Raw genomic sequence first — 25,590 nt, 5'->3', positions numbered from 1 at the left:
GAGAGAATGCCAAGTGTGCAAAGCTGTCATCAAGGGCCTCTGTACGCCTATGTAGATATTACATTAAAAATCAGCCGTTGAAGAATCTCAAATATAAAATATATTTTGATTTGTTTAACACTGTTTTGGTTACTACATGATTCCATATGTGTTATTTCATAGTTTTGATGTCTTCACTATTATTCTACAATGTGGAAAATTGTACAAATAAAGAAAACCCCTTGAATGAGTAGGTGTTCAAAAACTTTTGACCGGTAGTGTATGTCAACTATTTTTAAACTCCGTTGTCTGTATTCTGTTTCTAAATGTTGTCTATCACTAACAGCACCATATCACCAAGTAAAATAAAGGTATTTTTGATTCTGAAATAACAACTTCACCGACGAGGATGAACACCAGTCAAGGCGGTGAAGGTGGAGCCTTCATGTTAAATGACTGGGGTTTGCCTTCCTCTTTGACCGACACGCCCCCTAGCGGGTCGCTGCCCACGGAGGCACGGGTGAGCCGGCAGACGGTACCAACGAAGGAGGGGTACAGAGTCCTGATGGAGCCCTGGGACCAGTCCCAGCGGGGGTAGAGGCGCTTGAGGACAGCGCGGCGAAACAGGATGTACACCCAGGGGTCCAGGATTTGGTTCCAGGTGGCGAAGCGAATGAAGAGCAGCAGGTAGTGGATCCGGAGTGGGCTCCCCGAAAACACAGTCTTTGTAATAAACACCTGTGGAGTGTAAGGGGAAGGAGGGAGGAGAGGAGAGATGGGTGGAGGAGAGAGAGGTAGAGAGACAAAGACAAATAAAGTAATAAGACATAGAAGGACAGAGAGAAAGATGGAAAAGGATGAGAGATGGATATGGAGATACATAGAGAGAAAAGGACAGAGTAAGGAGAGAGAAGGAAAGACAAACCATTTACAGACAGACAATGAGAAAGGGGGGAAAATAAAAACAACAGATAGAGGGACAGAGGAAGTGAGAGGAAGAGCGAGAGTTGTCATCAGTAGTTTGAACACACAAGTGCAGCAGCTTGGGCCTTCACACAAACACACATACATTCACAAACAGATGTCTGAGACCAGGACTCGGTCCACCCAGGGAGTACATTGCTGGGCTAATTTGGGCTGGGCCTCTGAGGTACTGGCCCAAGCATCCACAGAGCAATCATTCTCCCATATAGGCATGCCTCTAGCCTTATTGCTAGTCCCATTAGCACCAGGGCAGCAACACTCTTTTGGGAGCAGCTAGATATGCTAACAAGCTCTACTCCTCAGGCATGTGTTCAGCAAATAATTTGCATTTTCCACATGCATCTAACACAGATGTAGGTTCTTAATTTGAGCCAGTTTGCTACAGCAGGAAAATAATCCTGCAGCAACAGAAAATGGGAATTATGTGTATTACAAATAATGGATATTGTTTTGTATGGGTTGATAAATTTTTCGCAAATCAAGTCTGTCATTTTCAAATGGAAATCAAACTTTAGAAGCCTTTTTAAAACTTGAAAACACTACAAGTTTGCATTTTTTTTAGCAACAAAAGAGTGATACAATTAAAAATCCTACATCTGTATGTCAAAAATACTAACAGACCCACAGTGATTTAGTGTCTCAGAACTGCAGCTAGCAGCCAGTGAGTCAATGGGGTCGGAGGAGTCATGCCCATAGGGGGCACAAGAGCACATCATTTTTAATAAAATATATACACTATGTTTCAAAAGTTTGGGGTCACTTAGAAATGTCCTTGTTTTTGAAAGAAAAGCACATTTTTTGTCCATTAAAATAACATCAAATTGATCAGAAATACAGTGTAGACATTGTTAATGTTGCAAATGACTATTATAGCTGATTTTTAATGGCATATCTACATAGGAGGCCTATGGAGGCCACAGAGGCCCATTATCAGCAACCATCACTCCTGTGTTCCAATGGCATGTTGTGTTAGCTAATTCAAGTTTATCATTTTAAAAGGCTAATTGATCATTAGAAAACCCTTTTGCAATTATGTTAGCACAGCTGAAAACTGTTGTCCTGATTAAAGAAGCAATACAAATGGCCTTCTTTAAACTTGTTGAGTATCTGGAGCATCAGCATTTGTGGGTTCGATTACAGGCTCAAAATGGCCAGAAACAAAGACTTTCTTCTGAAACTCATCAGTCTTGTTCTGAGAAATTAAGGCTATTCCATGCGAGAAATTGCCAAGAAACTGAAGATCTGGTACAACGCTGTGTACTACTCCCTTCACACAACAGCGCAAACTGTCTCTAACCAGAGTAGAAAGGGAAGTGGGAGGCCCCGGTGCACAACTGAGCAAGAGGACAAGTACATTAGAGTGTCTAGTTTGAGAAACAGACGCCTCACAAGTCCTCAACTGGCAGCTTCATTAAATAGTACCCGCAAAACACCAGTCTCAACAGCAAAAGTGAAGAGGCGATTCCGGGATGCTGGCCTTCTAGGCAGAGTTCCTCTGTCCAGTGTCTGTGTTCTTTTTCCCACCTTAATCTTTAATTTTTATTGGCCAGTCTGAGATATGGCTTTTTCTTTGCAACTCAGCCTAGAAGTTGAATCTAGTAAAAAAAAAGGTCCCACCTTGCTTAGCGTGTGTTCAGCCGTCTCGGAACTCCAAGTTCCGATGGTCGGTGAGGATGAGAAACGGGTCTGTGGCGCTCTCCAGCCAGTGTCGCCACTCCTCTAATGAAAACTTTACCGCCAGGAGCTCCCGATCACCGACGCCATAGTTTTTCTCTGCAGGGGACAGTTTTTTAGAGTAGTATGCTTGTGGATCCAGTTTTTGTGGATTACCTTGATGTTGTGACAGGACGGCCCCCACGCCCACTTCTGAGGCGTTCACCTCCACCATGAAGGGCAGTGTAGGGTCTGGGTGTTTCAGCAATGGGGCGGAGGTGAAATGCCCCTTCGGCAGGCGGAAGGTCTCATCAGCTGCAGGATTCCACGCCAACTTTTGAGGACCACCTCTGAGGAGAGAGGTGAGAGGAGAAGCGATGGAGCTGAAGTTCCTGATGAAGCGGCGGTAAAAGTTGGCAAACCCCAAAAACCGTTGTAGTCCCTTTATGGTGGTTGGGACTTGCCATGACCTGACCACATCTACCTTCCTTTCCTCCATAACAACTCATTGCGGGCTGATCCGATATGCCAAGAAGGATATGGCGACCTGATGGAACTGGCACTTCTCCTCTTTCACATACAGATGGTTCTCCAGGAGGCATGGTGCCCAAGCATGCCCCAAAACACCTCGTTCACAAATGCCTGGAACACCGATGGAGCATTGGTTAAACCATAAAGCATCACCAAGTACTCGTAGTGCTCAGATACCGTGCTGGTCTCGCCTTGTGCCCTTATAGTACGAACTGGCCTTGACAGACCCAGCAGACTTGGACCAGCTCCACCACGCTGTCTCCATGCAGGGAGCCACCATTGGGAGGCATGAAGAGTTACTACAGGACCTTTTGGAAGGGCTTCGTTCCCTGACGGAACGCCACGACTAAGGGTTTAAGGCTATTATGGAGCAAATCAAGGAGTTAGTTCATAGGCAGCCTGCCACCTCTGAGAACCATCAACCACCCAGTAACTTTTTCCCTATTAGTGGTGAGTTTGTACAGCCTACCCCGGCTCCCCGAGAACCCCGCTTACCTCCTCCGGAGCGATATTCTGGGGATTATGGTACCTGCCGGAGTTTTCTTTCTCAGTGCTCTCTTATTTTTGAGTTAAAGTCATCTTCGTTTCCTTCGGAACGATAATGTCGGGAAGGGTGCTCTCCTCGGCTACGGCAGTTTGGGAGCAACAATCCGACATTTGTCGTCATCTGGAGGATTTCATGGCAGAGGTGAGGAAGGTGTTCGATTCTCCGATATTCGGGAGAGAGGTGGCCCCAAAACATATTGAATTACGTCAAGACTCCCGTAGTGTGGCAGACTACTCTGTTGAATTTCGCACGTTCGGGAATTACCAGTGGACCTCAATTCCCTCACCATTAGAATTGATGGACGTCTAAGGGAACGCAGGAGCGAGAAGAGGTCTGGCCTAAGTCACACTCGTTCATCCACAGTAGCTCGCTCAATTGCGAAGGAATCCGCAAGTCCCCGAAGGCTGTTTTTTCGAGAGGATCCGAAGCCACCTGAGCTCCCTCGAGAATCATCAACGATGGGTGAGCCAGATACTCCCTTTCTGGGATATGTCATCATTGAGGGAAATGTCCAGATGGATCCTGGAAAGATGAAAGCAGTGGTCGATTGGCTTCAACCTACATCCAGGTTGCAGTTGCAACGTTTCCTGGATTTTGTTAACTTCTACCGCCGTTTCATTCGGGGTTACAGCAACCTGGCGGCCCCCTTCTCTGCACTCACCTCTCCCAAAGTACCGTTCACATGGTCTCCAGCTGTCGACAGAGCCTTTGTGGACCTGAAGCATCGGTTCGGATCCTCATCCATCCGGATCTGTTCCGTCAATTTGTGGTAGAGGTTGATGCTTCTGATGTTGGAGTGGGGGCCATCCTGTCCTAGTGATCTGTCCAGGACCAAAAGCGTCATTGCCTGTCCACAACCACTCTCTTGCCTACCCCGTTTGGATTGTTGAATAAATACCAAGACTCAAACCATCTGCCTCCCGTGTCTGCATCTGGGTCTCGCCTTGTGCCCTTATACCTCTCAGATGCTGATCAAATTGTTAGCACTCCGCAGGTCCAGCTTGGTAAAAACAATTGGGCCCCATGCAGCTGTTTAATGGAGGCCAGAACCAACGGGAGGGGGAAGAGACTTCCGTAGTCAGTACACAGAAGAAGTCCCCCATCTTTGGCCACGAAGATGCAGTGGTGGAAAAAGTACCCAATTGTCATATGAGTAAAAGTAAAGATACCTTAATAGAAAATAACTCAAGTAAAAGTGAAGTTCACCCAGTAAAATACTACACTGCTCAAAAAAATAAAGGGAACACTTAAACAACACAATGTAACTCCAAGTGAATCACACTTCTGTGAAATCAAACTGTCCACTTAGGAAGCAACACTGATTGACAATAAATTTCACATGCTGTTGTGCAAATGGAATAGACAAAAGGTGGAAATTAAAGGCAATTAGCAAGACACCCTCAATAAAGGAGTGATTCTGCAGGTGGTGACCACAGACCACTTCTCAGTTCCTATGCTTCCTGGCTGATGTTTTGGTCACTTTTGAATGCTGCCGGGGCTCTCACTCTAGTGGTAGCATGAGACGGAGTGTACAACCCACACAAGTGGCTCAGGTAGTGCAGCTCATCCAGGATGGCACATCAATGCGAGCTGAGGCAAGAAGGTTTGCTGTGTCTGTCAGCGTAGTGTCCAGAGCATGGAGGCGCTACCAGGAGACAGGCCAGTACATCAGGAGACGTGGAGGAGGCCGTAGGAGGGCAACAGCCCAGCAGGAGGACCGCTACCTCCGCCTTTGAGCAGGAGGAGCACTGCCAGAGCCCTGCAAAATGACCTCCAGCAGGCCACAAGGTGGCGTGAGACAGGTGGCGTGAGTCTTGGAGACAACCTCCCAGAGATCCTGGTAAACCTCTGGGATGTCGGCCTGGAGGGAAACCACAGGATTCTCAACCTACGTGAACCACAAGGTAAGGAAAAGCAGGTCTTCCGGCATCTGGGTACCCAGGCCGTAATCTCCATCCTCGGCCAGGAAATGGTGGGATCGTGGCGTTAAGCCAGGACGACTTTGTGTACGGGTGCCTGGATAATGAGGAAGGTGATGCTTTCTTGGTGCTGGGCTCCCACGGTGATGGTGAGTAGTGCTGTGATGTGTGTGACTGTGCCAGATCCCAGTAGTTGGTTATCCAGTGCTTGAATTGGAAACGGAGAAGAGAGCGGGTATGATGTTCAGGGAGGAGGCAAGGGCCTGGTCAATAAAATTCCCTGTGGCTCCGGAGTCAAATAGAGCTGTGGAAACAACACGAGGGACAGACAGCTATTGAAATAGGTACTAAGAAAGGTTTGTTGGAGAGTGAAGATGAATACTCACACCCTGACCTACCCCATGAGACGGATGATCACTGGACCGTCCCTCTGCTTTAGTGACTCTCGGTTTAGAACTTAGCGGACACAGTTGAAGCTGTCCCTCCTGGCCACAATAGGGACAGAGCCCCAGTTGTCTCCGACAGCGTCGCACAGCCGCGGGAGATACGTGTAGCCCCTACCTCCATTGGTTCAGGCTCTGACTCAGATCAGTCAACGAAGGAGGGAGATAGGCGATGGGAGTGCTGACGCTCCCGAAGGAGGTTATCCAGACGGATGGCCGTCGCGATGAGTGTGTCCAATGAGAGAGTGTCATCTCGGCATGCCAGCTCCGTCTGGACCTCCTCACAAGGTGCGGAGCACCAGCTCATTCCATCCGCTGGATGCTGCCACAGTATTAAAGGTGAGGGCGTACTCCGCAGCAGTCTGGTCCTCCTGCCGTGGTTGGAGTAGGCGCTTAGTGTTGGGGGCTCCCGTTTGATGAGCAAAATAAAGGGAGCACTGGAGGAGGAAGGCACAGCATTTGGATGGAGTCCCGTCATATTTGTCTGGAAGGGACAAACGGGCATCGCTGACCTGGGCAGACTGCTGAATGGGCTGGGGTGCTGGCTCGCTGGGTCAACTCATGGTAGATGATCCTCCGCTCGTTGGGGGTGACTCCCTTGGGGAAGATCTAGATGTTGAAGAACTCCATTCCCAGATGCGCCAGCTGATCGTGGTGTTGGTGAAGTAGGCATCCCTGTTTGCCGACCATCTGGGAGATGTCTCGGTTGGCTGCTGTTTCCATTCTGTGAGGCAATATTCTGTAACGTAGATGCAGATGAGTCAGGAAGCAAGTGCAGTTAATGAGTTTAATGATGAAGAACATTGAACAATACAAAAAAATAAAGAAAAGTCCATCTATGATTGTGGCATGAATGATTCAGGCATTTGGATGATCAGGTTCGAGATGAGGTCCGGTCAGTCCCACTAGCCCAAACCAATGTGGGGTGAGTGAAGACAGGGGTGCTATAAACATTATTTTTTTCTTTGCCTCAGTCTTGACTCCTGGCACAGGATGTAAACCCAGGGGTCACATATCTGATTGAAGGTGGCTGGAGTGGCGATTTCCTATGAAAAGCCACTTGCGCAGGAGAGAGCTGTCCAATACACAACAAAAATCTGATTTCCAAACATTACTCTTTTTGGGTGAAGTTCCCATTTATTGCGCATATAAAATATAAATAGCTCCAAAACACATTCCTGTAGAAAAGGTGCAGAGAGATGCATTCTATAAGCTGTACCTGTGATAAGGTAAGAACTGTATGCTCTCCTCTCACCTGTGCTAACCCTTCCTGGTCACCTGTGCTACGTATATACACACACGTGATTAGTGACCCATGACCAACATGAACAAAACAAGTTAAAATAACCCTTGACAGACAACATGTGACCCGTTTCAGGAAACTAGGCGTATGTTGCGGATCACTACTTCACAGGAGAGCCGTTTAAACGTAAACCTTTTTTTAATCAAGATGTTTTTTGGGGGGGGCAGAAATGTCTTCTCGAACATGTGAACTTTCCCGTGCCTTAATAACAAACTTGTATGGCATCTGTAAATACAAATAAAATTGTTAAAGTACGAGCCTAGTTGGTTAAGCCACAGAAAAAGCCTGCAACCTTCCTGCTAGCCATGATTGGCTGATATAATGAGTGGGCTGGACATGCTGAGAGATGAGTTTGGATTGTCTGCCATATAGCATGCTTCTGTCTATTTGAGCTGGTCAGTATGTCTAGGTAATCCTGTCTAACGCAGCTTTAAAAAAAAATAAGTATCCCGTAGTAAAGACTCCACAAGGTAACATCTTTGTTGTAGTAATATCGAAAACGGACGTGGCAGTTTCACAGCTAAGGATTCCACCGTAGAAATTACAAACTTTCTCACGTATAAATACTGGAGTGATGATTAAAATGTGTCTGAGAGGATATCATGTTCTCCTGACCTACGTGCATATATACTGTACAGTGCCGTCAGAAACTATTCACACGCCTTGACTTTTTCCACATTTTGTTGTGTTACAGCTTGAATTTAAAATTGATTAAATTGAGATGTATTGTCACTGGCCTACACACAATACTGCATAAAGTCAAAGTGGAATTATGATTTCAGAAATAATTACAAATAAAAAAGTGGAAATGTCTTGAGTCAATTAGTATTCAATGCCTTTGTTATGGCAAGCCTAAATAAGTTCAGGAGTACAAATTTGCTTAATTAACAAGTCACATAAATTGCATGGATTCACTCTGTGTGCAATAATAGTGTTTAACATGGTTTTGAAATGACTACCACATCTCTCTACACATACAATTATCTGTAAGGTCCCTCAGTTGAGCAGTAAATGTCAAACACAGATTCAACCACAAAGACCAGGGAGGTTTTCCAATGCCTCACAAAGAAGGGCACATATTAGTAGATGGGTAAAAATCCTAAAAGGCAGACATTGAATATCCCTTTGAGCATGGTGAAGTTATTAATGACACTTTGGATGGTGTATCAATACACCCAGTCACTACAAAGATACAGACGTCCTTCCTCACTATCACGTTTCAGGGAAGACCCAGATGTAGACAATGTCAAAGTAATAAAAGTGTATTACTAGAACAGGGGGCAGGCAGAATGACAGGGTCAATGGCAGGCAGAGGTCAGTAATCCAGATCAGAGTCCAAAAGGTACAGAACGGCAGGCAGGCTCGGGGTCAGGGCAGGCAGAGGTCAATAATCCAGTGTGGTGTGACAAGGTACAGAAATAGCAGGCAGGCTCAGGGCAGGCAGAATGGTGAAAACTGGGAAAACTAGAAAACTGGAACTAGAAACAGACAGGAGCAAGGGAAAACTGCTGGTAGGCTTGACAAATAAAAACGAACTGGCAACAGACAAACAGAGAACACATGTATAAATACAATAGGGAAGATGGGCAACACCTGGAGGGGGGTGGAGACAAGCACAAAGAGAGGTGAAACAGATCAGGATGTGACACTAACTCAGTTGCCAGAGAGGAAAGATTCCGCTCAGGGATATTACCATGAGCCAATGGTGACTTTAAAACAGTTACAGAGTTTAATGGCTGTGATATGAGAAGACTTAGGATGGATCAACAACATTGTAGTTACTCCACAATATTAACCTACATGACAGAGTGAAAGAAGGACACATGTACAGAATAAAAATATTTCAAAACATTCATCTGTTTGCAATAAGTCACTAAAGTAAAACTGCAAAAAACGTGGCAAAGAAATTAACTATGTCCTGAATACAAACCATTATGTTTGGGGCAAATCCAACATGACACATCACTCTTCATATTTTCAAGCATGGTGGTGGCTGCATCATGTTATCGGTATGCTTGTAGGATAAAGGATAAGGACTAGGATAAAAAATAAATGAAATAATAGAGTTAAGTGGAGGCAAAATCAAAAAGGAAATCCTGATTCAGTCTGTTTTCCAACAGACACTGGGAGACAAATTCACCTTTCAGCAGGACAATAACCTAAAACACAAGGCCAAATATACACTGGAGTTGTTTACCAAGACAACATTGAATGTTCCTGAGTGGCGTAGTTACAGTTTTGACTTAAGTCGGCTTGAAAATCTATAACAAGACTTGAAAATGGCTGTCCAGCAATGATCAACAACCGACTTACAGAGCTTGAAGAATTCTTAAAAGAATAAACATTGAACAAGCCAGGTGTGCAACACTCTTAGAGACTTACCCAGAAGTACTCAAAGAAGTAATCGCTGCCAAAGGGGTGTGAATACTTATGTAAATGAGATATCTGTATTTCATTTTCAATACATTTTCAAACATTTCTAAAAACATGTTTTCACTTTGTCATTAAGGGGTGTTGTGTGTAGATGGGTGAGAATAATTAACCATTTTATTCATTTTGAATTCAGGCAGTAACAAAACAAAATGTGGAATAAATCAAGATATATTAATACTTTCTGAAGGCACTGTATTTACGTTTTATTGTGTGTCACTTACCAGCAGGGGGCACCAGCAGATGGAAGCGATCATCATGATCCAGATGAGCTGCACCATCATCTCCACCTCGTAGTCCCGGCGCCGCTGCCTAGCGTCCTGGCTGCAGCACACCTTGACCAGGGTCACCACGCTTATTGTATTGAGCAGGAAGGACACGGCGATGGACAGCAGCCCCACCAGCGAGAAAAGCAGGCAAAAGGCCATGTCGCTTGCCTCGGAGCTAATTTTAAAGAAGCACCAGGAGCCCGGTATCTGCATGTGGTAGCTCCCCACGCCAACCAGGGGCAGCAGTGAGATGCACCCCGCCCCTGCCCATACCATCAGCACTATGGACACTGCCCGCGACTTGGTCATCATGCTGGTCGAGCGGGCGAACGGCCGATTGATGCCCACGAAACGCTCCATGGCCATGGTGGCCCCCAGCAGCAACGGGCACAGGCCGTAGAAGACCATAGACATGCCCATGAAGTTGCAGAAGTGGCAGTGCGGGTCCAGGCGGCGCCAGTTGAACTGGGTGAAGTGGAAGGAGACCACGATGGAGCCGGTGACCAGGAGGCCCATGAAGTCGGTAAACACCAGGCCGCAGAGGAAGATGAGGAAGGAGGAGCGCGACCGGCTTTGCGTGCGTGGGAAGGACTTCAGGAGGACCACGAAGGCGATGAGGTTGAAGGTGAGGCCCAGTGCACTAAACACTGATGAGAAGTAGGCGGAAGCAATGGTGTGGGTGTAGTTGAAGGGGGGACTGTTGATGGAAAAGCACTGTGGGGTCGACTCGTTAGAGTGGTTCATGGTGGCTGGAGGAGGTTTGGCTATCCCCAATGCACTTCAGAAGAGAAGGAGGAACTAGTCCACTTTGAAGATTTCCATTGTCTTTCTTCTTCACCCTGACAAATGAGAAGACAGAATTTTGGCTTAGTCAGAAATGTGTAGACAAAGTTTATGAAATTTCGGTTTACCTCAGAGGACAGAATCATAAACGGTGTACACTTCCATTCAGCAGAAACTATATAATATGTTGTTGCTGAACTGTTGTGGCTGAGTGTAATTATTCCAAAACTAGAATAATTACTCGACTGACCTCGAAAACTACTTACAGCTTTCAAACATCTAGTTTCAAACATCTAGGTGGTGGAGAGGGATGGGTTTGGTTCGGGAGAGAGAGAAGAAAGGACTTAAATGTATAATTATATATGTTTTGTGTCATGTAAACTCATTGTAAAATGAATATGAGTTCTGGACAGATTAGGAAAGGATGTTGAATCATTAGTATTCCTCGTTTGTTATTAGAACTAAGATTTAATGGTGGTTATTGGTGAGAAAGGAGAGGGGCTTTGTCTGGGGGATTGGGATGGGGTGACTGGGTGGGCATCAAACACTTCTCTGAGGTGTGCGTGGGGCCTACACACATCCCATTTCAGTCTCTCAGAGGACCAACTCACCCCAAGTAGAACCCCACCATCCACTATACTTTACAAAACAACCACAGTACTTAAGTGGCAGTCCTTCAAACGTACAGTACCGGTCAAAAGTTTGGACACACCTACTCATTCAAGGGTTTTTCTATATTTTTCTTATTTTCTACATTGCAGAATAATAGTGAAGACATCAAAACTATGAAATAACATATATGGAATCATGTAACCAATATATATATATTTTAGATTCTTCAAATTAGCCACCCTTTGCCTTGATGACAGCTTTACACATTTTTGGCATTCTCTCAACCAGATTCACCTGGAATGCTTTTCCAACCGTCTTGAAGGACTTCCCACATATGCTGAGCACTTGATGGCTGCTTTTACTTCACTCTGCGGTCCAACTCATCCCAAACCATCTCAATTGGGTTTAGGTCAGGTGATTGTGGAGACCTGGTCATCTGATGCAGCACTCCATCACTCGCCTTCTTGGTCAAATAACCCTTACACAGGCTGGAGGTGTTGTGGGTCATTGTCCTGTTGAAAAACAAATGATAGTCCCACTAAGCGCAAACCAGATGGGACGGCGTGTCGCTGCAGAATGCTGTGGTAGCCATGCTGATTATCACTGACAGTGTTACTAGCAAAGCACACCAACACCATCACACGTCCTCCTCCATGCTTCATGGTGGGAACCACACATGCGGAGATCATCCGTTCACCTACTCTGCGTCTCACCAAGACATGGTGGTTGGAACCAAAAATCGTACATTTTGACTCATCAGACCAAAAGGACAGATTTACACCGGTTTAATGTCCATTGCTCGTGTTTCTTGGTCCAAGCAAGTTGCTGAAAATAAATGCAGTTGACAGTGAGAGGACGTTTCTTTTTTTGCTGTTTATAAGTTTGTTTTGTTTTTGGAATTATTATTATTTTTTTTTATGACTTTTTATTTCACCTTTATTTAACCAGGTAGGCCAAGTTCTCGTTTACAACTGCGACCTAGGCAAGATAAAGCAAAGCAGTGTGACACAAACAACAACACAGAGTTACACATAAACAAACGTACAGTCAATAACACAAAAGAAAATAAAGATTTTTCTATTTATGTACAGTGTGTGCAAATGTAGAAGGGTTGGGAGGTAGGCAATAAATAGACCATAGAGTCAAAATAATACTAATTTAGCATTAATACTGGAGTGATAGATGTGCAGCTGATGCTTAAAGTTAGAGAGGGAGATATAAGACTCCAGCTTCCTTGAGCTTTGCAATTCGTTCCAGTTATTGGCATATTTAAATATTATCATAAAGGGTAAAGAAAACTAAAGGCATAGAAACCGTAAATGACTTGGTAGCAGGAAATACATTTTAGTTCCATGACAGAATTCAAAAGTAATTTTGGACTGACCAATGTAGATAGTTTCAAATACATGCAACTTAAAAGTTACACGTCACAACATGTCGATTTCAATTCTTTTGGACATCAGAGCAACCTTGAGGGAATCTTATTTGAGTCAGAAAAGGACTCAAAGGAAGATATACAAAACCTTGTAGAGAGCATATCCAACTGACAATCTCTTAGAAAAAAATATAAACTATTGGAACCAAGATGGCGGGAAAGGTGGAGCATAACTAAAGAAATTACATTTAACAAAAATGTAGGCTTAATCCAATATAAGATCATGTACATAATGTATTATACAAGAAACAAAACTAAGTAAATTAGTTTTGATCAGTCATGGAAATAAAAGTGCTGAAAACATGTCTCACTTTACTATTAAAAATAAGACTGAGAACAATCTATAGGATGAAAAATACAGGTAGGCTTATAGCCGACTACCGCTAGCTGACGCTACATATATATATTTTTTAATTGCAATATGTAACCACCACCCCCCACTACTGAAAAAATGGTCTGTCATAGTCTTTCCATAGCCTGGTGGTACCAGTCTGATTGTTACATTTACACTTTTATTAAACAGAGCGATCAGGCTGTTGCCACCTGGCTTATCTTAACATGCTGACGCTGTTTAAACAGCAGACCCCTTACAAAAAAAGATTGCCGTTTTGAAACTGCAGTAAAAGAGCACTAACTGCAGTTGACTGTGATACTTTGGATGCTGTAATTGCAGAATAACTGGAGTGTACTGCAGTTGAACTTCAGTTATAACTTCAGCACTCTATCTGCAGTTACAGAGCAAAATTACTGCAATAAAAAAAACTGTTATTTTGGAGGCAGTATTTGCAGCATAATGCAGTTATACTGCACTTTAACTGTCATGGTTCCTCCTGGCACCAGGGGGCGGCAGAGACCGCCCTAGAGACTTTTATTGTACACAGGTGTGTCTTATTATTTCATGATTGTTTCCCTGTTTAAAGAGGTGCGTTTTCTGGTTTCCTATGTAGCAGAAGCTTGAAGTGTTTACCATGTGCGGTTGTTTCCTGAGTGAATTTGAGATGTAGTGTTTGTTGTTTTGTTATTTCCCAAGTGTACTGCGATCCTGCGGCTACAGTTTCTCAGTAAAGTATTATGTTTATCTTTAACCACTGATTCCTCGTCTGGTCTCTTCTCTGCACCTTGGTCCAACCTTACCACGTCACACTAACTGCAGTTATATTGGATTCTGACTGCAATCTTTTTTCATATTGGTAAAATCTACCCCAAACCACAAATTCATATGATTAACAGTGTTACTAAATAACACTATGTAAAAACAATATTTTTCGTGAACAAATGTTTAATGTTGCAGTTATAACAAGGTTGGTAGCAACATGTAAATATCGTTGTCATGATTTTGATTTTTAGGGGTGGATTATCCCTTTAATCAAGCCTTTCTAGACAACTATAATTTATGGTTGATAGAGACTTTAACCCCATGGAGTCCATAGTGCGGGAGACAGTGAACATACAAATATACCTTGTCATAGCCTGTAGTATCTCTTGGCAGGAAAGCAGTTAACGCTACATCAAAATGTACTTAATGATGTCCTTCAGCAAAACTGACTTTTCAGAGGTCAGTTTACTAGTCATTCACGATTGCCATCAAACGAAATGGAAATTACAAAACCTACCGGTAAAATTAGAGACTATCATGGGGACATGATAAGGGAGGCACAAATAGTGAATGCTAACAGAAATTTGAGGATGGTTGTTAAACAACCCCAGGAAAAACATATGCACTATCAAATTCTACCCTTTAAACATATTTTGGCTTGGACCTGAAATATCCCAAATGTACAAAACAGGAAACAGATTCTCCAAATGACATCCTAGAATGCTATCACTGAGGAACTTGTTCTAAATGCAATGAAGGTATGAACCCATATCACTGCGGCCAGTAGATCATATAAATAAGAAAACAGATCAGAGACGTTCACCTATCAAATATTGAACACAAAGAAAGAGAAGGGTTCAACTCAATATTAGTAGATAGTTGGGATTGCTGAGATGTAGTTATTGATTTTGTTTACTATAATGAGACCCTTCCAGCTATGGCTAGACCTCCAGTCTTTCTGGGACCAGGCTGCAAACCGGTATCAGGTCAAATTTCGCCTGTATTCCTTGGAGGAATGGCATGCATTATGAGGGAGATGTTGATACCAGGCTCCAGTCTTCCCTGTCTACCTCCGTGATTAGGCTACACAGTCACGAGAGTAATTACACTGAAGCACTCAGCCACTATCATAATCCTCATTTCTATACTCATTCAATTTTGTTTTCCAACTAATGAGAGTCGATTACCACTGGATAAGTGCACCAAAAAGAGAGAGGATGAGATAAATTAAAGACGATAATTACTATTACAACAATTATTAATTACAACAGGAATATGCCTTAGTTGCAGTCCACCGCTAAAAGGCCTAAATTACTATGTTATGTTTTTCCTTTTAAGATCATGAGGTCAGGAAAAACTTAATCATGGCGCTAATGTAGCCAGTCTCCAATGTCCTTGCAATTTCTAGTAATAACAAGAATTGGGTTTGTTAATCACATTTTGAATATGAAATCTGATATTGTTGTCTGCCCGATGCCCTCTCATCTGTGTTTACAATCGGTCTCTAAATCTACTAGACATTACCATACAATGCTCAACAGTTTTAGAGAATGGGCAGCAGGATAAGTAGGCCATCTTTGTAAATAAGAATGTGTTCTTAACTGACTTGCCTAGTTAAATAAAAAATCATTTTAAAGAAAACAAATAAATTGGCAACAGGTGCGCTGTGTTCAGTCAACAGTTTTATGTAAGTGATTTAGAGCTTTCAAATTGTTTAAATGAAAACCGTTTACTGTAATGTATCGTTTTATAAGTCTGGCTGTGGTCAATTTACAGTAGCCTAACCAGTTTAAAATAGCCTATAGGGCCTACTGCATCATTTTCACATGACCTGGGGGTCTGCCCTATATTCCCTCAGCCCTAAATTCCCTCAGCTCTATGTTCCCTCAGCTCCATTTTCCCCTCAGTACCCACTGAACCAATTTCAATCAAATTGGCACAAATGTTTATTGTTATAAGGTAGAAAAATGTGGATTATTTCAGCATCCATGAATATGTACGGGTATGGGACCTACTGAATATGTTCAATCATTATGGCCATGACCTTTTGTCAATATTACAGCAGAATTGCATTTTCTGAGATTACTGAAGTAAAAATGGTTTAAGCTTTCTCGGAGCAGTTTTATTCAAAGTACAAAAATGACGTGTTCCAATAAACATACATCTGATCTGTTATTGATGGTCCTTATTTATTGATTCAAGCAACAGTGAATCAAGTTACCAAAAGATCTGAGTACTTCAAGGATGGGAAAAATATTTTTCTTCACATACCATCACATTTCTGTCTATAATGTGCCTCTTTTCTGTTGCCCCCCCCCCACCCCCACCCCTTAAACAGGGTTACAATCTGTTTTTCCTCTCATTTGGCTTGCTAACACCTGGTTTAGAAGATAGAACCGAGGGAATATATGGCTGAGTAAACATGGGGCTGAGGGAATATAGCTCTACGTTTCCTCAGTATTTCCCTCACGCTGAGGGAACATGGGGCTGAGGAAACATAGACATGCCAGCTAGCATAACGTTCTGAGAACCATATATTTCTTAGAGCTTGGTGAGAGCGTGGTTGTCCTCTGGTTATTTTGCATACTACCTTCCCACAATGTTCTGGGAATTGCTTGCCATGGAACATTCTCAACACATTTAAGGAACTTGACAAAATAATGTTATTTTCTTCATATTTCATTACTTTAACAGAACGTTTCCTAAAAGTATATATTTTTCTGTATTTTTCATCCAAATATACATAATAACCATCCTATCAAAGTCAATTTGGAGTCATGCAAGGGTGTGTGTTACTCCCACTACGACTCGGGAAACCATGCAGTTTATTAGGCAACAGATGAAATAAATGATCAACTTCACAGGGTGGTGAAAGTGCAGTGATGAGCTTGATGCTGCTTTCCAATAAATATTGAGGTGACATGATGATTGTTGCTTGACTGCCGTTTGACAAATAAAAAATATTCTCACTCGTATCCATAATAATCTCATCATGTAGACTAGACAACCCGCACAGCCTACCCTCACTGTATCTGCGAGCTGTTGGCTAGAGCGCAGGTGCCAAGACCAGAGTAGGCACATTTGGTATTTAACGCAACAGTTTTTGTGACAAAACTATCGGTAGAGTTGAAAACATGCTGGAAACACATTGAACTTCAGTTTTTTATTCGGTACATGAAAATGTAGGTACATTTTGTGTGTACTATGTCATCACACACTGACTTTTATCCGCAACAAGTCCATTTGGTGGAAACATACCACCGGTGGGAAAATGTGCATATTTTAAATCTGTCGCCAATTGGTTGGAAACCTAGCTTTAGGTTTGAATCTCAATGATGTCGGGCCACAATAAAAAAATAAATGTGTTTGCATGATTAATGCAAAAGCAAATTCATTTCATTGTGTCCTATCTGTGCTTGGACTTTAAAACAGTTAACCCAAACCAAGCTAGCAGTGTTCTAAAAAGTATTGTTGAAACATTCAGTGAAAGTTTTAAGGAAGTGATTCAAAACCCTCAAATAACCTATCATTTCCATTCTCAATTAATTAAACCTCCCAGGAAAACTTTCGGAGAACCCATAGTAAAACGTTATCAGGACCTCCCTGCAACCTAAAAATGTATGCTCCCAGAATAGGTCAATATTCACTTCCATTCTCAGAACGTTTAAAAAAAACGTTCAGTTTTACCGGTCAGGAAACTTATGGCTTAGTTCCCAGAACAAATGGGAAACCAAAAACGTACATTCCCACAATTTACAAGGAACCAAATGTGGTAGCTGGGATGGTCCCATTGCCAGTTCTACCCTTATTGTTTTAGGCTAAGCTTGACAGCTTGACACAATTAATTTGAAAAACAATTCCATCACGAGGCTGTAAGAACAGCAATACGCAAACAAAACACATCTATAGTAGACTCAAATAAAAAAAGACATGATCATTTATTAAGAAATAGTTTACAATACCATTTAATCTAGACTAGGCACAAGCAAAACACTTAAAGTATTGTCCACTGAAAGAAGACACACCCATAGGCTCCGTAAATATGTTAAAGAGGCATAACAACTTTGTAGAGTGAATATTCTAGAACTAGAATAGCCTACAATGACCTGTTTATTTCAGTTTCAAAAAACGTGACATGTAACCTACCTTTCTACAGCAGAGCGTCGCTGTCAAACACAAGTCATCAAGCGAAGTTGACTGCACCTCATCTAATTGTGGGGAGTCGACTCCAAAATAATCGATTCCTCGAGTCCTTGTCCGCTGACTCGCATTTCTGGGTGTCAAGCTTCGGGAATTGACTCCTCGACTCTTAAGATTCAGTATTGTTTGCAACGCAGGAAACTATTTCCCTTGTATATTTCAAAAACACAAACTCTCGCATCTAGCACAGCTAAGAAAGAGCGAGCGAGCTAGCGAGGGAGAGATAGGGGGCCACAGCCAGGCATAGGCAGAACCGTGCATCGGTAATCATACAATGTAGGCTATCGCAATTTCTTGTCTTGCAATGTAGGGACAATAAATGAGTGGGCTGAGCTATTCTACACACAACAGACTGAAGAGGAGCAGGCGAGGGAGAGAGAGGATCAGGGCAGGCAGATAGACAGTCAGTACCGTGCGCATAGGCTATATTTTGGTAATCTGTATCTGGCAATGCCTCGTAAATTCACCAAAGTATATATTATGCTATCACTATGGAGTATGATTAAGGTATTATTCATTGTGCCAGTGAATTTAAATTGAACATCGCCAAATGCATCCGTTTAATTAGGCCTAAATGTGCAATAAAATGTTTTTCTATAGTTTAGGCTATTTATTAATTCAACCCTGGCTGGCTGTTGTTGTTTTGTTGTTGTATTGTTGTAGCATCATCTTTCACATGTACTAGAATAGCCAAACAGTCAGATAGGATGCTGGGGATAATTTAGATGGAGAACACAAGAGGGCAACTGTAGTTGTGCAAAGTTTCAGACTGATAACTTCAGGAATGGGTGAGCTACATGACATTTAGCATGTTTATGGCATAGGCGAGGGCTCTCCAACTCTGTTCCTGGAGAGCTACCTTCCTGTAGGCTTTCGCTCCAACCCCACTTCTAACTCACCTGATTCAGTTTATCAACCAGCTAATTAATTAATCAGATGCGCTAGATTAGGGTTGGAGTGAAAACCGAAAGAATGGTAGCTCTACCATGGATGGATCACTAAACTTCAATTTAAATGCACTGAACAAAAAGATAGTTTGGAAGAACGAACTAATCTTGTGTGAATCGTCCTCTGGAATAACGCATATCCTTGGATAATAATTACAAATCCAACGTCTCTAGTAATACCCATCCGAATAGGGCTATAACCAGTGGTGTAAAGTACTTAAGTAGTGCTTGAAAGTATTTTTTACTTAAGTCGTTTTTTGGGGTATCTGTACTTTACGTTACTATTTATATTTTTGACAACTTTTACTTTACAACATTCCGTAAGAAAAGTATGTATGATACCCCCCAAAATGACTTAAATGGTAGTTTACACTGCTGCGCGTGCCTTAATCGTTAGGTAAAGGACCTCACGAGAGACACCGGTAAATGAAAACATACATAATTGATAGAACCATGCAAAAAGCCTCTAAAATTCCCGGAAGAAAAGGGGATTGGCTCTGGCAAACATCCAAATATTCTCAGAGCAACGTTTTAAAGTAGGCAGCGGTGAGAGATGCAAAATCGATGATTGAATCATTGAAAGGTCGTGTGAATAGAAGTATGTGTTTACAGCTGTGAAATGTGACTCAGGAAAAAAGGGATTTTCAGAAAAAAGTCCTAAGTGCTTTTTGCTTTACACTCCATTACACCATAGCTCCATAGAGGCCCAAGTCAAAACAACTCTCCACACATTGGTCACTGATGCCCATGAGTAAGTATCACAATAAGTGTGAAATATTTAGGTTATAAAACAGACGCACACACACAGTTACAAAACCAATAACTAGACTACTGATTTTGAAGTGGTAGTGTGCTCTCTAAACTACATAACCTATTCCATAACACCTCCCCAACAAAAAAAACAACTTCAGTCACCAATATCTATTTTCTGAATGTTCCTTTTCCCCCTCCATAAAACACTAGAGCTGTGAAACTAGCTACAAAAACATAAACTGAGATAAAGCCCTTCTAAAAACCAGAAACCAGTCAAACCCCCAACCATCAACTTCATTGCTCTGCACTCAGGTCATTTATTCCTGTGAAAATGACAACCTGGTTCTTAACCACTAGGCTAGTGTGAGATTCAGCTGATGTTTTTTTTTGGTCAACAGAAATGTTTAGTGTATCAGTTAAATTTACATGTAAATCATGTAAATGTAAATTAATTAAGTCATTTAGCAGACGCTCTTATCCAGAGCGACTTACAAATTGGATCCACACCCACAAAGGTAGTCAACTGATTGCAGCTGGTAGTCATTAGATACTGCAGGACAATCACCTTAATTGGCAGCACCTGTCTCTTTATCAACCAGGCTCAGCACCTGGACAAGGTTGCTGCTGCCCCCTGGGAAAGTTGAATATGGAATTGGTAGTGAGCTGAAGTGTGTTGTCTTAACTACCGAACCTATTCCACACACTCACTTTACTAAATATGCTAAACAACATGTATTCAATGTCTCGACAACATTTACATGAGAGAAATGTAAACACTATGGGGATGTTGACCGTAGGATGGTAAAAGGGGCAACTACAGAATGAACATGAGCCATGTGATAATTGAGCAATAGCTTTCAACCAATGGAAGATTAAAACAACATTTAAAAAAAAAACTAAATAAAACCCATTGCATAACTATTGCCTTTTTGAGTGGACTTTGGAAATGGTGCCCTGTGGAAGTCCTTTGTTCAAAGCTTGTTGAGTGCATGCACTGAAACAATCAGAAAACACAAAAACAAAACAACATTACCATACTGAAAACAATCGCTGAAAACATTTTATATTTTGGTATCATCTAAGGTAGACTCAGCAGCTAATGGGCAGGTTTGGCTTTGGAAAAATGGGGTCAGCTGTTACAAAGTTGCCTCGATGTTGCTATGCTTCTCACTGAAGCTGGCATTCTACATTTTTTCAGCTAGGAATTCATGTTTCTGCCTTGTATAAACAAACAATGTAGCTAGCAGAAACTGGGACTTAGGCCTAAATGTACCTTTAAATGTGTGGCCAACTGTTCCAAGAGAGCCATAGTATGCAAGATTTTTCTCCAGCCAAGCCTTAACACAATTGATTCAAGCTAATCAACTAAATAGGATATTCAATCAAGACTGGGGACTTCATTTAAGAGACAGTTGTCTGCTTCCTGACTCAGGTGTATACGGCTTGGGTGAAAGAAAAGCAACATAAAATTGGGTTATGCCTAATATGGCAATTCATATTATTTTTCCAAAATGAGTTATTGTTAACTTAAATCTCAAAGCTATGCATGCAATACGCCTTGACCTGGTGCACACATATGTCTCTATCCTTAGTTTAATTGAAGGCCTCAATCTGTCTTTTTGCCTTGTAACTGATTTCTTCTGGAAAGAAAAAGAAACAACACATGATCAAGATGAGCAAGCTACTAGTTTAAAACAATGAAAGATCTAAGTGTTACAAATAATGAATGTATGGGCTACATTTATGAGAATAATACATGCATTTGCTGACCTTATCAAGCTTGAAGAGCTCATTTATCTCTCAAAAAAAGTGTTATGAGTGCACCACCAACATCTTGATGTTGATGCAGCCTCTTCCAACACCACGGGTAGGAGAAGGGTATCCGTCTGCAAAAGGGAAGTTTTGCTGTGATGTCAAGTCGGCTCATATTGCTGCGACCTTATTTGTTGTGCTAGCTAACATGCTACTGAACAGTGACACTAGCATATTGACATGCATATTGCTATTCAAAGGCAGCAATGTATTAAGCAAACAAAAGAATAGAATCTTATCCCCCTGATTTGTCATCAATGGTTACTTTTCTTGGAAGTCATGTGTTCACCAGAAACGCCACCAGAAACCTTGTTGCCACAGGTTTGCCTCAGATTCAAATAGAATCATGAGAGAATTGACAAACTGTTTGCCACTAGTGGCAATAAATATTATTGTTGCCAAAGGTTTGCTGCAGAGTCGCCACTAGTGGCAAACAATTTGCCACAAACTTGCGGGAAGTTTGGCTCAACAAATTCATTTTTGTAAGGGCAATGAGGGAGGACCATTAATCTGCAGGAAATACACCAGACTATACAACAGAGAACCATATGGAAAAAAATAAGATATTTTAATGCTGGCAGTCACAGCAATGCTCAACTTCAGTAGCGTTCAGCTGCAACAGTGTTCAGCACTGCTGTTCCAGTCCGGGAGCAAGAGAATGTGCACAATTAATCTGAACACCATCCATTAGTAGTGACTGTCAGTGAATTAAAACACTCTCTCATGATAAGAGGATGGTGATGCCTTTGAACGAGACAGGGATGGCCTGAGGTACCAGACATTTCATGACAGAATCTTGACGATTAACAGGTCGGATTAACTTCTAGGTTGAAAATGAAAAGGTTACATCTGGAAGCTATTTCCAAGGCCATATGTATCTACTCTACTGTACTTCATTGGTCTTACTTTGAAGATCACGTTGAACTGCCATTTTGTGAAGCCATCTTCCAGGGTCAAACATCATACCAATAGTCTAACATTGAGTAATGGATCGGGGCTGCAGGCAATTAGAAAATACACTTGAAACCGTCAAGCTCATTGACATCTTTATGTTGTTCGCACGACACACTAAAAAAGTCTGGCTTTACAACATTTTGTCCAGATATGTCCTCTTAAATGGGCATTACCCAAAGAAGCGTTACACCTCATATCTTCAAAGGGAGAGACTCACGCTATGATTTAAGGCTTTATCGTCTTATCCCGTAAAGAGGAACAGAAACCTTCATCATTGTGATCTGCCTGCCTGCTACTAATGGACCGTGACTACATGCAGTTGAATGTGGTCACATTGTATACATTTAAATGACCTGCTGCATACTTTGTAGTAGTAAACATTACATCAAGAAAACTAGTACAGCCAAAAATGTCTGTTACAGCAGAAAGCTAAGATGTAAATGGAGTGTAAGATATTACTACTAAACCGTGGACACATATTGGTCAAACATGGGGGTCTCACCACTGTCAACTCTACCTGGTACAGAGCTGAGTGAGCACAGCACCCATCTTTTATCACTTAAAGGATTTCCTGTTCCCACAACATGAACGTGCATATAATGTACAGAAGGTTCTAGCGGCATACACTGCCATTTTGATTTTGATATGGAAATTATGATTCTGACACGTCACAGTAGATTACTCAAAGTGGTTCCAGTGGTTGTAGATTAATCTCCCTTTTAGTGGATGATGACAGGCACAAGATCTTGGTGGACCAATCCAAAAATGGTCAAATTGTCAGCCACCCAAGTCATAGACTGTTCTCTCTGCTACCGCACGGTAAGTGGTACTGGAGCGCCAAGTCTGGGACCAAAAGGCTCCTTAACTTCTTTTTATTTATTTATTTATTTATTTTACCGTTATTTTATCAGGTAAGTTGACTGAGAACACGTTCTCATTTGCAGCAACGACCTGGGGAATAGTTACAGGGGAGAGGAGGGGGATGAATGAGCCAATTGTAAACTGGGGATTATTAGGTGACCATGATGGTTTGAGGGCCAGATTGGGAATTTAGCCAGGACACCGGGGTTAACACCCCTACTCTTACGATAAGTGCCATGGGATCTTTAATGACCTCAGAGAGTCAGGACACCCGTTTAACTTCCTATCCGAAAGACGGCACCCTACACAAGGCAGTGTCCCCAATCACTGCCCTGGGGCATTGGGATATTTTTTTAGACCAGAGGAAAGAGTGCCTCCTACTGGCCCTCCAACACCACTTCCAGCAGCATCTGGTCTCCCATCCAGGGACTGACCAGGACCAACCCTGCTTAGCTTCAGAAGCAAACACAACTTCTTATGGCTGCATCCCTTCTTCTTAATTTCCGCCTGAAGACATACCCTAATCTAACTGCCTGTAGCTCAGGCCCAGAAGCAAGGATATGCATATTCTTGGTGTCATTTGAATGGAAACATTCTGAAGTTTGTGGAAATGTTAATTGAATGTAGGAGAATATAACACAATAGATCTGGTAGAAGAATAGAGAAAGAAAGAGCATACGTTTTCTGTTTTTTTTTATTGTTGTAGCATCATCTTTCACATGTACTAGAATAGCCAAACAGTCAGATAGGATGCTGGGGATAATTTAGATGGAGAACACAAGAGGGCAACTGTAGTTGTGCAAAGGTTCAGACTGCTAACTTCAGGAATGGGTGAGCTACATGACATTTAGCATGAAGTCACCCAGGTGTCCCACACAAGTTGCCCAAATGTACCCAAGTGGCCGAATTGGTGAAATGATATAGAACTATATAGAACAGTGCAAATAACTACACTGCTCAAAAAAATAAAGGGAACACTAAAATAACACATCCTAGATCCGAATGAATGAAATATTCTTATTAAATACTTTTTTCTTTACATAGTTGAATGTGCTGACAACAAAATCACACAAAAATGATCAATGTAAATCAAATTTATCAACCCATGGAGGTCTGGATTTGGAGTCACACTCAAAATTAAAGTGGAAAACCACACTACAGGCTGATCCAACTTTGATGTAATGTCCTTAAAACAAGTCAAAATGAGGCTCAGTAGTGTGTGTGGCCTCCACGTGCCTGTATGACCTCCCTACAACGCCTGGGCATGCTCCTGATGAGGTGGCGGATGGTCTCCTGAGGGATCTCCTCCCAGACCTGGACTAAAGCATCCGCCAACTCCTGGACAGTCTGTGGTGCAACGTGGCGTTGGTGGATGGAGCGAGACATGATGTCCCAGATGTGCTCAATTGGATTCAGGTCTGGGGAGCGGGCAGGCCAGTCCATAGCATCAATGCCTTCCTCTTGCAGGAACTGCTGACACACTCCAGCCACATGAGGTCTAGCATTGTCTTGCATTAGGAGGAACCCAGGGCCAACCGCACCAGCATATGGTCTCACAAGGGGTCTGAGGATCTCATCTCGGTACCTAATGGCAGTCAGGCAACCTCTGGCGAGCACATGGAGGGCTGTGCGGCCCCCCAAAGAAATGCCACCCCACACCATGACTGACCCACCGCCAAACTGGTCATGCTGGAGGATGTTGCAGGCAGCAGAACGTTCTCCACGGCGTCTCCAGACTCTGTCACGTCTGTCACATGTGCTCATGTGCTCAGTGTGAACCTGCTTTCATCTGTGAAGAGCACAGGGCGCCAGTGGCGAATTTGCCAATCTTGGTGTTCTCTGGCAAATGCCAAACGTCCTGCACGGTGTTGGGCTGTAAGCACAACCCCCACCTGTGGACGTCGGGCCCTCATACCACCCTCATAGAGTCTGTTTCTGACCGTTTGAGCAGACACATGCACATTTGTGGCCTGCTGGAGGTCAATTTGCAGGGCTCTGGCAGTGCTCCACCTGCTCCTCCGTGTACAAAGGCGGAGGTAGCGGTCCTGCTGCTGGGTTGTTGCTCTCCTACGGCCTCCT

The 25,590-nt window shown here is 42.7% G+C and overlaps 1 protein-coding gene across 1 annotated transcript; it reads right to left on the bottom strand.

Annotated features, from left to right (window-relative positions):
* Positions 1-399: 399 nt before the first annotated feature.
* LOC129811069 (thromboxane A2 receptor-like) lies at positions 400-10,892 on the bottom strand. Its single transcript, XM_055862215.1, has 2 exons — positions 10,014-10,892; positions 400-717 (listed from the first exon to the last, which is right to left on the bottom strand). Exons 1-2 carry the CDS (start codon positions 10,800-10,802, stop codon positions 400-402), a joined length of 1,107 nt encoding a protein of 368 aa, XP_055718190.1. The 5' UTR covers positions 10,803-10,892.
* Between the last annotated feature and the right edge of the window lie 14,698 nt (positions 10,893-25,590).

Source organism: Salvelinus fontinalis, chromosome 14 (assembly GCF_029448725.1).
Source record: "Salvelinus fontinalis isolate EN_2023a chromosome 14, ASM2944872v1, whole genome shotgun sequence".
Lineage (NCBI taxonomy): Eukaryota > Metazoa > Chordata > Actinopteri > Salmoniformes > Salmonidae > Salvelinus > Salvelinus fontinalis.
The sequence above is the reverse complement of the archived record's forward strand: the minus strand, read 5'-3'. Positions and strand labels throughout refer to the sequence as shown.